The 16,980-nt window shown below is 35.2% G+C and overlaps 1 protein-coding gene across 2 annotated transcripts in view; it reads right to left on the reverse strand.

Annotated features, from left to right (window-relative positions):
• Window positions 1-757: 757 nt before the first annotated feature.
• The window catches only part of LOC137401715 (uncharacterized), a 32,137-nt gene continuing 15,914 nt past the window's right edge, over window positions 758-16,980 (reverse strand). The window contains exons 8-14 of one of the 2 annotated variants that reach the window (XM_068088173.1): window positions 15,317-15,444; window positions 14,985-15,167; window positions 13,058-13,168; window positions 10,660-10,798; window positions 9,859-10,062; window positions 5,634-5,784; window positions 758-1,287 (exon numbers count right to left, since the gene is read on the reverse strand). In XM_068088173.1, coding sequence (XP_067944274.1) covers window positions 1,237-1,287; window positions 5,634-5,784; window positions 9,859-10,062; window positions 10,660-10,798; window positions 13,058-13,168; window positions 14,985-15,167; window positions 15,317-15,444 — 967 coding nt within the window. In that variant the 3' untranslated portion in view covers window positions 758-1,236. Of the gene's footprint in view, window positions 1,288-5,633; window positions 5,785-9,858; window positions 10,063-10,659; window positions 10,799-13,057; window positions 13,169-14,984; window positions 15,183-15,316; window positions 15,445-16,980 lie in introns of both variants that reach the window. The other variant, XM_068088172.1, reaches the window with a different exon arrangement.

Consider the following 16,980-nt stretch of genomic DNA (forward strand, 5'->3'; position numbering starts at 1 on the left):
GTAAAAACTAATTTAATTCTCTTATAGTTTTTACGGTTTTACAATAACAAATTCAAATGCTGTTCGGATTATGGATTCAGAGTTTTCCGATTTGTTCATAGAAAGCCTTCTAAAATAATCAGCTTCTACAATAATAAGCTTACAACAACATAACATGATTTTTGTTTGTGTTCATGAAAAGTACAATTCATCTTTGTGTTTACTAAAACGTATTGGTAACGGAGGGTACTGAAGCAGTCATTGTTTGCATAACTCCTTTTTCAGGATGTCATCTTTAACTAATATTATAGTGCTTGCTAGCTTAATATCTATATAGCATGACTAGCAATAGAACTTGCAGCTTATCATATTTTGTAACTATTCACTAATAGTAAAATAAAAGGTTTCAAATATTTTCATCTTAATTCGGCACCTGCTGGCTATCAGTTTGTTCTCCGCAGTAATTAACTCAGATAATATAAAAATGAAAAAGCTCACTACAAAAAGAAATATAGGCCTATATTTCCTGTTAAAACTCAGTTACATAATAGTTTAAATATCCCCCCAATGGTTCTCCCGTGATAATACAAATGAGAAATAAGTAATCAGGGACAAACCCATTTGGTCATGCGATTGCTAGGAATGTATTCAAGCCACTCTAGATGACCTGCTGTTAAGTGTCACAGATGTAGAATGTTCCCCTTTCTACTATTAGAATGCAATTCTCTACATCATGAATATTGTCTAGTGTAAATGTACCTTCACTTTATAACTGAGCCAGCAGATTTACCTGGACAGCACAAGCTGAAGGCTTAAAATGAATGACCTATCTCGATATTACCACTACGATATCATGTTTAGCAAAAGTAATTTGGTCAAGGGTTCAACCAAAATGTACATGATTTTGTGAAATGCGTCCATGTTGAACATATGATTGCTACCTGCTGTACTGTAGCAAAAATGAGTAAAAATTTGATCCCGAAAATGCAAAGTGATACTTTATGAAATTTATTTCTAAGGAAGCTGGTGAATTCGAAATACGACTAGCCGCTACGGTTCAGTGAATCACTACTCTAGAATTCAAAATAAAATAAATTACAGCTAAGAACCTCTAAACTAGGCCCATCATGGCGGATATCAAACTCTACAAAACTAAAGTCCAGAATGCGACAATAATTATAGAATATTAGGAGACTACATTACACAAAATAAATCACAAAGGTTTTGTTCTGGCGTGACCATCACTGCAGGTGGAGTTTACAAACCTGTTGCTTGAACAGGAAGTGTCTGGTGTTCAAATGGTTCCGCCTAAAATAGAAAATGAAAATTATAGATATAACACTGACCTGTCAAGCTCTTTTAAACAGAACACATCAATACTCGGCCCGCTTACACTGACAGGCACGCAGGACACACCACCAACGAGGCATAGAAGCTTTACGTAAAAATGCTTATAATTTAGACAGGTTTGGGGAATGAACAACCCTAATTCGCTCTACCATAGTTAAATGATACTCTACAGCTTGCTAGCACAAGTTTTGTGCAAACGGATACTTCTATGTATTACCGAACTGTAATGCGTGAGAAGTGTATATTAGATCTGCAATAACCATGCCTTTGAAAACAAACACCTGAAGAAAGGCTGAGAACATGAAACAAATTTGTAGCCTCTGAACTTCCTGGTTTATGAACAACTTCTGTCTCCCCCCTTTCAACAGTTTGCATAGCTAACACGAAAAATTTTTTAGAAGCTATTTTGTTATAGTAACAGTGCTATAAGTTGTTGACATAAGTTGCATCTATAGATGTACTGTGTAGTCATAGAAAGGAAATAACATTTTAAAGCCCAGCATAAGTTGATAGAGAACCCTATGAGCGATATTATTATTATTGGTCGTTGGCCGTCTGTTCACTTTTTCTCTCGCTAAGCAATCTTTCTTTTCTGATTGGTGCAACTCTTCTGAGGATTCAGAATGTGGCCAATTAGCTCGCTATATTAGCGTGTCAGTCTATGAGCCAAATGTCAAGGGTTTGAGCCTTATATTGACCAACATTTTAGTCATTTTATTAATTGCATATACAGAATATTGCGTTTACCTGAAAGTCGGCATATTTAAAACTGCTATTGTAACCCAAAGATTAAAGGCTTGGACATTCATACTGATCATTTCATTTCCTTATCATTTCTTACAATTTAACATTGATTCATAAGTCATGTTAAAACGTGACTTATGCGACTCCTCTTAAATGAATCCCAAATGAAGCTGATTTCACATACACTAGATAGAATTACAATAGAAATAGCGATCTGTGCAATAAGAACAACTCATTTTAATAAAACACATATGCATGAATTGCTTCTCATTAGTTGATTATGAAGGTTCATTAACGGAAAAAATGGTAGCTACCATTCAACTTGTATGTCTATAATTTTACGCAGATAACTATGGTGACTGCATTATTATATTATGTCAAACACACACAGACAAGCACACGTGTACACACGCACACGTGTACACACGCACACGTGTAAACACGCTACAAACCACAGATGCGCCCACACACACACCACACACACCACACACACGCACGCATACACACCACACGCATACACACCACACGCATACACACCACACGCACACACCACACTAGTGCTGGGCACGGGTAATAAAACTCGTTGAACTCGCGAGTTTATCTTATCTCGAGTCTCAGGTAATAGAGATTTTGAGCATTGTGATCTTGTGTGTTCAGGTTTTGACTTGAGAATTCATGTTATGGTGCACGGACCCGTCGAGAAGAGTGAACATAAACTAGGTCTATTGTACTACGGACCCGTCGAGAAAAGTGAACATAAACTAGGTCTATTGTACTACAGACCCGTCGAGAAGAGTGAACATAAACTAGGTCTATTGTACTACGGACCCGACGAGAAGAGTGAACATAAACTAGGTCTATTGTACTACGGACCCGTCGAGAAGAGTGAACATAAACTAGGTCTATTGTAATACGGACCCGTCGAGAAGAGTGAACATAAACTCGGTCTATTGTACTACGGACCCGTCGAGAAGAGTGAACATAAACTCGGTCTATTGTACTTGCGCTTTAAGCACTGTTTAACTCTTTCTCTGTCGCATGCACATTTATGCAAAATCTATGGTCGACTGCCACATGTGCATTTTTGCGAATTTCCTAGCAATTGCGTAGCTGCTTACTTTTATTATCTGTTGACAACACAACCAACGATCTTTAGGACTTTCATGGTATCGACAGTGATGTCCGAATATTTCTCCATAAAGTTAGCCTAAAATCACGAAGCAATTTTAAATATTTGTTTGGGAATTTCCAACTTGAAAATGGAACATTTTTTGTGTAAGTTTTATGTATGTACCTCTCGAGTTAAAAAACGGATTATTACTTATGTTGTTGACATTATAGCCGATTCAGATTTTGTGATTACACAGATAATTGCTATAGCTGATAGTGGCGAAAGTAATAGTTTTATAAGAGTTAGGAACGTTGTGGAAGGTCGTTTTAGCTTCGGAGAAATCGTAGCTTCACATCGCTTTATAAATGCACAAAGTATAGATATATTGAATTTTTTGCATAGCAGTGTTTGTTAACATGTTGGCAAAATAAAATATATAACAAAATTTTCTAGATAGAGTTTGAAATTGAAAAAAACCTTATATACATTTCATGAAGCAATAGCGGCAATTTTCGGTAAAATGGCTGGCAGTAGGCCCATAGCTAAATGTGTACATGGGTGGCAGTGAATGAGTTAACAACTCGCCTGTTAATGCTGCGAGCAGGAATGTCAGTCGATAGAGAACCGTAAAAAATAACAAATGGAATAAAATTATAATTGCATTGTAAATTTTAGGATATGTATGTCTGGAAATTTTAAACATAATATCCGTATCAAAAAAACCTGTTGGCCAAGAAGTACTTGTGCCAAGCACTACACCACACACACCACACTGTATTCACGTATACCACTTTATAATATATACTTTCATTTATTCCCTATTCTGATTACAGCTAACATACTATATAAGGTAAAAATATGTAGGCTATTGTATGTATTGTTGACTCTGTATTTCGGTTTAACTGTTGGACATCTTTAAAACTGTACTACCTCTTTATTCCCATTTATGAGAGCAAGTGACACTCTATCACCCTGCCAAAAGCTTTTTAATTTTTCCAACATTACTGTGTACTAGAAAAAAGCGCAATCCAATAATATAGCAAGCAAGAAAAGGGTAAGAAAGAATAAGCAATACGCAAACATAATTAATCATCTTACAAGTTCTTAATGAATATTCAAGTCAAGGGTAAGAATAAAATAAAGTGTTCTCCAGTTATTAAAACAATTCAGTATTATTCTTCTATTCGTCAACTAATATCAGTTTCATAACTTGTCATAGTAAATCATCAGGTACCTGTAGTAGCTGTAGGACTGTAGTAGCTTATGAACTGACCGTAGTAGCTTATGAACTGACTGTAGTAGCTTATGAGATGATTGTAGTAGCTCATGAATTGACTGTAGACGCTTATGAACTGACTGTAGTAGCTTATAAACTGACTGTAGTAGCTTATGAGATGACTGTAGTAGCTTATGAGATGACTGTAGTAGCTTATGAACTGACCGTTGTAGCTTATGAACTGACGGTAGTAGCTTATGAACTGACTGTTGTAGCTTATGAACTGACTGTTGTAGCTTATGAACTGACTGTAGTAGCTTATGAACTGACTGTAGTAGCTTATTAACTGAATGTAGTAGCTTATGAACTGACTGTAGTAGCTTATGAACTGACTGTAGTAGCTTATGAGATGACTGTAGTAGCTCATGAATTGACTGTAGACGCTTATGAACTGACTGTAGTAGCTTATGAACTGACTGTAGTAGCTTATGAGATGACTGTAGTAGCTCATGAATTGACTGTAGAAGCTTATGAACTGACTGTAGTAACTTATGAACTGACTGTAGTAACTTATGAACTGACCGTAGTGGCTGAATAGACAATACATATAAATATATTTATTCCATGGTTATCTTTTGTTAAACAAGCGAAACAATCAGGATGTAAACCTTATCAATGATACTGAAACCCATCATCCAGTTTTCAATAGTTATTGCTATATTCATATTGTCATTCATAGTGTTATTCACTGCTATTCGAACTTGAAATGAATGTCTGAGTATTTAGATGGAAGAACTCACTAATAAAAGAAAGATGTATTTTCTTTAAAATATTAAAAAATTTAAATAGTGGCACGTGATGTTTTTAACATGATAATACAAATGAGAATTACGTAATTACAGACTAACCCGTTTGGTCGTGTGACTGCTAGAAAGCTATTCGCGTAGTAGCTAATAGTAGAAAATGTAAAGCAAAAGTAATCCAAAATTTAATAACCGTTAGCGTAAAGCATCATTATATATATTCTTTTAATAATATAATAATACTTCAATAATTTCATGCAATAGCTTCATTTCACACAACTGTTTTTCAAATCATGCCATAGAAGCATTATAAAGAAGTTTTACACCTTGATGATGTTTTAGCCAGTTTGAGGTATTTGTGATGAGTGAGAGACATTACAAACTGGTAACATCTAATAGACAGGAATCCAACACTTTATTAATCACCTACCAGGTCAATGTCACTTGACGATAATATCAACTCCATAATTTTAAGTTTTTCTGGTCCGGGATGATCATTTTTCTGCCAACATTTGACAAACCTTGCAACATAATCGATTCTTTGCTGGTCTGCACCATCATGTTGAAGCAGTCCTCCAGCGCTAAAAGAGCATCGACTATAATAGTAACTTTTAGGGTTAGGAGCCCTGCGCTACTAGGAGATTGACTCTATGCTATACTCATGGTCAACTAGTTATTTGAGCTATACAAATGCTATACAGATATACAATTTGTGATGCTATCAAATTAACGTGTCCAGGATAATGCCAGTACAACAACACTGTCTTGGCTGGCATTCTTTCAACGCAGCAGATAAACATCTAGGAGAAACTTGAAGACCAATAATTTCCAAAAAGTTGAAAAAAAATTAGCAAAGCCTTTGCTTTTGCTAATGCTTCACATAAGTCAACATTTAAAAAGCTATTTAAAGTTTTACAGCATATATTTCCTTTTACATCCGACAGCCGTGCACTTTCTTTAAAGGTTGACTTGCAACAAAATTCACATTACAGTACTTTGGTATCAAAAGATTCACCATGTCTTACTCTGCTGCGTTGTAGGTGCAAACTATGTGGAAATAAGATTACAAGCTCTTAAAAACTCAAAAACGAACAGTTAATCGCAGCCATCACGAAACCGCCGTAGATAGGAATCAGTTTATTTTTCTGACGTAGTCATTAAATTTGGTTATTGTTTTTTCATGTGATGTTCTCATGTAAATTAAAAGGCCAATAAAAGGCTCGATATAAAACTTCTCGTAGCACTAGTTTATGACAAACACTTCAGGTTTTACCGAAGACCTCGTATCAAATATAGATGCTCACTACTTTACAGTTTTGTTTCGGCTTGGTCTAATCATCTAGTCGTAATCTGAGCATGTGACCCATACTTCGTGAATAATTTTTGCAGCATTTTTCGATTATCACAGGTGACCAACAGGCTCATCATGTTTATCAGACGATGATATGTACTCCTTCGAGCTGAGGTTAAAAAATCAAACAAATTTTCACGGTAGGTTATAAGATATCAGTGCTGAAAGTGACAGCATTAAGTGACGCGTAAGAACAATAGACATGGTTTTATTGAATGCGTGAAGTATATTTGTGAAAATATTTCGACGAATGAGGTTGCGTGAAAGTGTAAACAGAAGCCATCTTGTACAACTACGTCCCATTTGAGCCGTTTGGGAAATAGATTTTAATCTACGGCGGTCTCGTGATAGGAGCGGTTAACTGTTCGTTTTTGAGCTTTTAAGATCTTGTAATCACATTTCAACATATTTTGCACCTACAATACAGCAGAGTAAGACATAGTGAATCTTTTGATACCAAATAACTGTAATGTGAATTTTGTTGCAAGTCAACCTTTAAGGTTTAATAAATACTGTCGAAATTGAAAAAGAACAAAATTCAACTTCAATTGATGCTAAAACAAAACTTTGATGTTTTTGCTTGGTGTTGGCTTCATCATGTTAGTACAGTAAAGTGCTGCCAACTTCACAATTTAATAGCTGTCTTGCAACATAAGTCAAAAACATAGAGTAAAAACTAAACAAATTTGACATTTTCTACTCACAGATTAGTTAAATGTTGAACAAGTTTTTTCTGCTATATATTTATATATAGTAAAAACAAAATCAAAAACATATTTATATTATATATATATATAAATCTTAAAATTTGTGTGTGTGTGTGTAGGTACTTCGGTTTGTCTGGCTATAGTTATTAAAATATTGGAATTAAAAGCTCGCCATCCTGCTGGATTTGATCTTGGAACTTCCCGTTCATCAGGCAATTATCTTGCCAATTAAGCTACAGGAAATTGCTGGGTACTGCTTATAAGCTGATTGTTAATACTTTTCCAAAGGGCATTCCTGTTCCATACCTTTAATACGATAGGGCATTTCGCTAGTATATATATATATATAATATATATACTAATTAGACATAGGAATATATATATATATATATTACTATATAAGATAATACAGTGATATATAACTTATATAGTAATACATATCTTACACTAGAAATTCCCGTCATACAGCCTACGACCTGATAATGGAATAAGTGATAATGGAAAAAAGAAAGGGTAGTGCTGGTTGTTCAAAAAGTAGTTGTCAGCAGGAATTGACAGAGTATAGTATAAATGAGAGTTGTTCGAGATGATATAAAATAAAGTTGAGGGAGCACAACTTCAAAAAGGAAATTCTAGTAATCTAGGAATTTGACAGGGGAACTTGTAGGCACGTATGACATAGTTGTATTTGAGCATCGTATGTAATGAAATGTTTCTCATTACATCCAGTACACGTGAGCTGTGATATGTTGTCAAGTCTGCCTAGAAAGTTGTTACGCAGTTCTTGAAAATCAGGACAATCTAAAGATTGAAAATGAGGAATGTGATGAAGGGGGGCAGCATTGGGAGGAGCAATATTGTTTTGTGCAATATTTTCATGGTCAATGGTGTCCATAAAATGATGATCATCATCTGGAAACAAGGGGGCTGCCAAGTCCATGTCATTTACATCGCCTACAACATCTACTAAAAAATTCTCTGAATCAGATGAGTTGTTGTTATTAATTTGAGTAGCGTGTTGTTGAACATTAGCACTTGATGTTGATGGTTGCTGTGAGGACCTTATATTTATCCTCCTATTGAGCTGTAATAATTGAGAGACATGTGGACAGCCACTGCATCAGCCACGACGTGGTGTTATGGGAAGTTGTATGTTCATTGTAGTTGTCACGTTGTTTTGAAATTAAATTCAAAAAGTCAATTATGCAAAACAAAAGGTTGTAAAAAATTCACACCTAATCTACTACTATCTCAAACCTATGTTTTACAACAATAAAATGAATATTAATTAAAGCTGTAGGCCTAACCTACTGTAATGTATGTAATTTAACAACAGCAATAAGGAAATATGTTCATTATATCTCTGAAATGCAATATTAGAAGTAAAATGGTAAGCTGTTGTGTAATATACACAGTTTGAAAGTTGGTTGTGTTGAATGTAGAATGGTTTTGATAGCGATCTAGCAGAAAGCAAGTATGAGCGTTTACACGTCTGGAAGTTTTCTGCAAACTGGAACAAAATAAAAAAATGTTTTCGTCATAAAGGGGCCTTGTAGTTAAGCCCTAGTTTGTACATAAGATGTAAAGAATTTTGGCTAGCGTTTTAAACAATTTAACGAAACCTTCGGTAATTGGGAACAAACATCGGCTGATAGACTATGTACCACAATTTCGTACCTGCAAATCGGTCTACACCTCAAATGGTCTACATTTATTACAGAAACCTTCGGACAAATAAATTCGAATAATTATTCTTATGATTATTTTATAAAATCAAATAATTATTCTTATAGTTAAATATTTTTGCAAAATACTAAAAACGGAAAAATATTTTAAACCTTCGGCAATTAGACAATGCTATAGACTGGTGAAATGAGCACGTTTTTCTCGTGAAATGCGCCCTTCTTAATAGTTCTATCTGTCGCACGGCTTTATTGGCGTATCGTTGGCCGGTCCTAATTTGGATTAAAAAAGCTTGTCAAGTTCTTTTTTGCGAATTTCGGCCAAATTAATCTGGCTATTTGTGTATAATCCGATCAGATGGGTAAGTTTTAGGATATTGTGGAAAATTTTCCAAGACTTGGTAACATATTTAAATAGGTTTATATGTGTTTTGTATTGTTATTATACTTAAACGACTCCATTGAAAAATGGTTAAATTTGTTGATGAGATTTCGGTACAAGGGTTTGTGACGATGTTGATGAATAATTTTCATGAGTTGTGTGCATATCTATTTATCATAAATCTCTCAAACAATCGCTCCGCTCGTGTTTGGTCGCGGGATAATGAATATGAACTCATCTATTATACGCTATGCTGACTTCTAACATATGTTACAATGTTGCAACAGTGATATAACAGTTTTTCACACTAGTGTAAAATAACACGGTTACATGAAATAACAACATACCACAGTTTGCCATTATAGCAACATAACATAATTTGCTACTATAGCAACATAACACATTCTGCTACTATAGCAACATAATACAGTTTGGTACTCTGGTAACATAACAATGTTTAAAAGATTAAAATAAGGCCATCTTTACCTAGCTAGTGGCACCTTTTACTCAAATCTCATAGACTTGGACGTTACCTGTGGCTCGCGTCATAGCCTCTATAATAGAGCCACAATAAGTCAAGGAGAGGTTTCACTTTGCTGCATGTCTCCTCCTGTTCAGGAAAGTCAGACCTATGGCTCTTTGTGAGTAGGAAGGAGTTGAGAAAGATGAAGGCATCTAAAAGAGCTCTTACAGCCTCTCTTAGCTTCTCACAGTTCCACAGAAAATCAGCGTAGTTCCTGACAGACAACGGACATAGATAGACAATCAAAGGCTTATCATACTAAACATATGAACATGTGAAAGATGAAAACATTCTTTCACATGTTTCCATCTTTCATGAAACGTGAATAACACTGTTTCTTGCCTTTCACAGAATGTCGATGTCATCAATTCATCTGCACATGCGCTCAATTGCGGAAACGCTGCCATATTTGGAGACAAACAATCATCATTCTTGTCCACTTTAAGTTATTGAAAAATAATTTTGGTGTTATTTCAATATTAAATTTTCCGAAAAATAGTGTTTAGCGTCGCGATACAAAAATGTGAAAAACAGCGTCATCCGCAAAAGCTTTGTGTTTTTTATGGTAAAAGCTCTCCACAAAGATGGTGGACCATGATAATTCATAGTCCCGCACTCATAGAATAATGTCAAGTAAAAAAGAGGATAGATTAGACATGTTCTTCTTTGACCACAGTTTTTTGTGAATGAACTGTCGTCACAAACACAGTTCCTTGACAACTTTTGTACCGTGCAAGTGTCAAGGTCGGTAAGAGAAGAGGCAACTATTCCTTCAACTATCAGCAGCGCTACTAGATGTACATTTATATACCTGTAAGCCTTGCATGTTGTCATTTGATTGCATGTTTTAAGCTTAGGATCACCTTCTTTCGTCTTGCTAATGAGCTGATCGAACATAGAGCTAACTGTATCAAATTCATCGTCATTGTGCTCGAGGGCGCATCTACGACCTGTGGTGAAAGTAAGGAATATAGAAGTCCCATTGGTTGTCACAAAGATTTCATAACAGCACATGCCACTCGCAGGGCATCATCATTTGGCCTGTGAACAACCAAATTTACCAACGTATGGAAACTTTGTGAATTCAATTAGGCCCCGACACAACCATTGAATTAAAATGAATAAAAAGCAGCACTATATATGACAATTGGAGACAGATGTCATTTAAAACTTGCTCAACTTTTTCTATGAAGGGATTAATCATACTCAAAATGCCTTTCTGAGGTTTCACGTTGGCTTTGTTAAAAATAACAGCAGTTCTAACACAAGTACTATTAGAACTAAGTAGTAAGTAGTGACTCAGAGTCAAACCTGATTACAAACAACAGACTACGTAAAGTAACTAACAATAATAACTATAGTAATAATAATTGTAATAATAATAACAATAATAATAATAGTAATATTAATAACAGTAATAATAATAATATAAATAATAATAATAGTATTAATAATAATAGTAATAATAATAGTAATAATAGTATTAATAATAATAGTAATAATAATAGTAATAATAATAATGATAAGCAAAAGTTATCAAGAAAAAGAAATAAAGCAGAAGTAATCCAAAACTTAATAACCGTTAGCATAAAGCATCATTATATATATTCCTTTATTAATATAATAATAATTCAGTAATTTCATGCAATAATTTCATTTCAAACAGATGTATTTCAAACCCTGCCATAGAAGTATCATGAAACCCTGTCATAGAAGTATCATGAAACCCTGTCATAGAAGTATCATGAAACCCTGTCATAGAAGTATCATGAAACCCTGTCATAGAAGTATCATGAAACCCTGCCATAGAAGTATCATGAAACCCTGTCATAGAAGTATCATGAAACCCTGCCATAGAAGTATCATGAAACCCTGTCATAGAAGTATCATGAAACCCTGTCATAGAAGTATCATGAAAACCTGCTATAGAAGTATCATGAAACCCTGCCATAGAAGTATCATGAAACCCTGTCATAGAAGTATCATGAAACCCTGTCATAGAAGTATCATGAAAACCTGCTATAGAAGTATCATGAAACCCTGCCATAGAAGTATCATGAAACCCTGTCATAGAAGTATCATGAAACCCTGCCATAGAAGTATCATGAAACCCTGTCATAGAAGTATCATGAAACCCTGTCATAGAAGTATCATGAAAACCTGCTATAGAAGTATCATGAAACCCTGCCATAGAAGTATCATGAAACCCTGTCATAGAAGTATCATGAAACCCTGTCATAGAAGTATCATGAAACCCTGTCATAGAAGTATCATGAAACCCTGTCATAGAAGTATCATGAAACCCTGCCATAGAAGTATCATGAAACCCTGTCATAGAAGTATCATGAAACCCTGCCATAGAAGTATCATGAAACCCTGTCATAGAAGTATCATGAAACCCTGTCATAGAAGTATCATGAAAACCTGCTATAGAAGTATCATGAAACCCTGTCATAGAAGTATCATGAAACCCTGTCATAGAAGTATCATGAAAACCTGCTATAGAAGTATCATGAAACCCTGCCATAGAAGTATCATGAAACCCTGTCATAGAAGTATCATGAAACCCTGTCATAGAAGTATCATGAAACCCTGCCATAGAAGTATCATGAAACCCTGTCATAGAAGTATCATGAAAACCTGCTATAGAAGTATCATGAAACCCTGCCATAGAAGTATCATGAAACCCTGTCATAGAAGTATCATGAAACCCTGCCATAGAAGTATCATGAAACCCTGTCATAGAAGTATCATGAAACCCTGCCATAGAAGTATCATGAAACCCTGTCATAGAAGTATCATGAAACCCTGTCATAGAAGTATCATGAAAACCTGCTATAGAAGTATCATGAAACCCTGCCATAGAAGTATCATGAAACCCTGTCATAGAAGTATCATGAAACCCTGTCAAGCTAGCAATAATACTTTCAAAATACTTGTTACATGTTGTATACAATTTGTTTTATTATTACAAAAAAAATAATTAAGGCACAATTATTTATTATCCTTAATAAATAAATAATGGATGTTTCATACAATGAGTGTGACAAGAGATACACAGGGCTATGAAAAGGTGTCAGAGATATGACATCTTCAAGATGTTCTGAGGCCAGCTGTATTGACCTTTAACAGCTTCATGAGAAAATAAAGACATACTTATTAATAGAATATGGAAATAACAAATCAAAAAAACATGCCGTTCTACATACCCAAGGTACGTATGAGACCCTCTTCACAGAGAAATTTATGGTAAGCGTCATTGGTGAGGTCCGCTCGGAGTATTCCGTACTCAAACCTTTGCCCCTCAAGTCCACTCAGGGCTACAAGAGACCATCCTTCACAGAAAGAGACCTACACGGGCAACTCTGGTAATCTGCCTTCATCATAATGACATAGCTGATGGGTTAAACAAGCACCACCAGATTAACCATAATACCGGACCTTTGTAAATGTAATTGTAAGATAATGGATATGAAAACCAGAAACAGGTCAAGGTTAAGCTTGTGTCTTCGAATTTCAGCGAAATCGGTGTAACATAGATGAGAATTCTACCTTGGATACATAGATATAAATGCTCATAATGCTATAATTTTCTACATTATTTGAGTGAGTAGAAACAAATATACACTAGAAATTCCCCTGTCATACAGCCCACGACCAAAGAGATATTGGAAAAAAAGAAAGGGTACTGATGGTTGAGAAATGCAATATTAGCAATCAAATGGCACTGCAGCGCAATAGGATAACTGCAATGGTAGCTGTAATGTACTGGGTATGGGTGTTATTATATACAACAAACAGCAACAATAAAAGGAAAAGATTATATGTTTATATCTCTCCCCCTGCAATAAGAGAAATGCAACAATGGCCAATATTAGAAGTAAAATGCACTGATATTATTAGAATAACCAATATGATTAATATAGTAATGATATACAACCAATGCACAATTTTGTTTACATTTCAAAACGCCATAGCTAGCAATATCAAGAAGCTGTGATATTTACATAGATTTTTAGAAAATCTGTACTACGTAGTCATTGTCCTGTAGTCATCAAAACTTATAATTAAATATTGTAATAATCTCATAAGAATCGTTAGAAAAAATATCATCGTCGTTTCCTTTACTTACACCGCGTTGGACATCAGTTAGAATACCAAAGTACTCAAAAGTGTCTAAAATGTCAGTTTCTTTGAAATCGGCAAAAATGAAACGATTTCAGTACTCCTACGTTAATTACAGAAACCTTCGGCAATTCGACAATGATATAGACTGGTGAAATATGCACGTTATTTTTTCGTGAAACGCGCACGACTTAATGGTTCTATTCTTTGTCGCTCGGCGTTTCATTTGCCGGTCTTAACTTTGGTAAAAGTGAGGCTTAGCAAGTTTTAATAACGATTTTCGGCCAAATAAATCTGTCTATTTGTGTATAATCCGTTCAGATGGGTAAGTTTTAAGAATTTGCGGTAACCTTTAAAAGGCTTGGTAACATATTTAAATTGGTTTATATGCGTTTTGTATCATTGTCATACTTAAACGACTTTACAAAAAAATAGTTAAATTTGTTGATAAGATTTCGTTACAAGGGTTAGCGACAGCCGCTAATGAATATTTTTCGTGAGTTGTGTGCACATGTGCATTTATCATAATTCTCCCAACCAATAGCTTTCTTTCTTTTACCCATAATGCATTTTATGTAGGTTTTGTTTAACACATCTGGAACCACTTGCATTTGTGACAGAAAAATTATAAATTTTCCATCTATGCTCTCACCTTGGCTCTTTTGATCAAATTCTTCAATGCCATTTTTATAGCCTTGTTTTTACAATTCACTGCTTGATAGGTTATTGGAATTTTCCTGATTGGCTATTGACTATTTCTTAGGAAATTACAATGGATTAAAGTAGATAATCAGTAATATTCTGTGTAATTACTGGTATTCTTATGTTTCAATTGCAAGCTGAAGCTTATGGGCATGCTATTGGAATTGGTTTTGCTCAACATATATAAATAGATTGATTGATTGCACTCTCAGTTTAATTGAATGAAGGTTCATCTATTAGAATACAAAAATATTCGCAGATCGCACTTTTATAAAAGCTTAAAGATCATGTCGTAAGGAAATGGTTTACCTCTCCAACTATCGGCCATGATGTCTAACTGCTCCAAGTTGAGGGAGTCACTTTCTAACTGAAAATTTAGCATGTCTCTCTCCAGTAAAACTTCTGCCAGCAATGATACATCAAATTCCTGTCTGATTCGCTGGTAGATAGACCGAGCAGCTGCGGCGTAAGCCAGGCTGTTGGGCTGCGATTCTACTAAAACATATTCTGTAGACCGAGTTTTAACAGTCTGCGACACAGACTGAACTGTATATGTCTATGACATTGATAACGATAAAATTACAAGATCTTTCCCAAGTAAGCTCACTACCTATGACTTGATTTGTAGCCTGAATACCTACCATCTGATCGGCAAGCAGATGTTCTGGCAGCCATGCCGTAAATGTCTCCTAACAGCTCAACTACATAGAATTCCCGAATCTTTACAACGGCAAGGACTTTCTTTGACAACGGCAGCTCTCTCAGACGGCTACAAACATACGACAACCCTAAATAAATACTATAACCGTGCAGACTACAGCCATGTTTTAGGGTTATGCTTAGCATGTTACCGTGTTATGCAATAGACATCTGAGAGTTTTCAGAAACCCTATTAGGTATCTTATAATTTACTTGGTACCTTTTGAAGTGAACTCAGTCGTAAAAAATAGCTGTAATTGTCACTGATTGTTATTGATTTCATGACGTAATTTTTTCAGAAACAACCACAAACCATAACCATCAAGACTGACCTTGCAAAACAAAATTTCCGAAGTTACGCAGCAAAAACCTAGTTGTGCCAGTAGACATTACAATAATGTTCACATAATGTAAAACAAACAATGAGACCAACAATAAATATAACTCATAGCTTCCCAAATACGAGTTCACTAATTCAATTCTGTTCACTTTAGCTCACCAAAATATAATATCAATATATAATGTACGATATGAATCTTTTAGATTAAAAAATTCATCTCTATTTTCAGAAATAAAAAAGCACAGACAATCAGGTCACGAAAATGCTACGCGATGCGCAAGGCCAGACTCTGGTAATTGGCCAGAACATTTGCACTTTATTTCCAACTAGATTAATGTCCGACGTTGCGCAGGTGATGAAAAGTTTTTGTGTGGAAATTTTATTTATAATCTACATTTACAACATTTACCGTTATAACTTTTAAATGAAGTTGTTTATTTTAGTGTGTGTCCAGCCAAGGCATAACTCAAATACTTGAAAGCTCGAAGCATAGCTAAAACAGATTGTTGAAAAACATTTCTTACTTCTTATGCTACACACTTGCTCAAGATTTCAAACCACATATAAACGGTGGCAGGTAATGTAGTTGACATTGACTAAATTTCTTTACCTAATGAATGTGAGTGACTTAAGCTACTCTAGATCTTTATTATAGTAAGAGGCGTGACCTTCTTCCCGTCTGGGCGTTAGGAAAAAAGACTGCACCTAACAGGAATCAAACCCATACATTCAGATGCACGGATGTGAAACCAAGCCCACTACCACTAAGCCATGCAGCCACCTTGCCACAACTTGAAATAATTGCATTTATAATCATTACACTTCATGACCTCTTACAGCGCATCAGACTGAAAACATTTTTATAAAAAGTCTGAGCACATATTTATTTCTTCTAGTAGTTCAAGTGCGCTTCTAGTAGTTCAAGCGCTGCAAGCGTGCATATTTTCACCAATCGCTATAAACTGGACATACAACAGACAAACAAACAAACATTGAGATCTATATATATCTACTACATAAACGGCAATCGTTGTCTGTCTGTGTGTGCGTGCATGCGTGTATGTGTCCGCCTTATAGAGTACCGTACTTTTCGGACTATTACCCGCTACTAGGTATCTAGGGCGCATTAACAGGAATCTTCGGTTACTACACACCTCTATACATAACCTTTTCATCGTTTTTACACAAAATACGTCATCTCTGGTTAGCGCGCCTCTTTACAGCGCCCAACGACACTGGTGCGTTTGAAATAGCAAAGTTTCTGCC

The sequence above is a fragment of the Watersipora subatra genome, chromosome 8, assembly GCF_963576615.1.
Source record: "Watersipora subatra chromosome 8, tzWatSuba1.1, whole genome shotgun sequence".
Lineage (NCBI taxonomy): Eukaryota > Metazoa > Bryozoa > Gymnolaemata > Cheilostomatida > Watersiporidae > Watersipora > Watersipora subatra.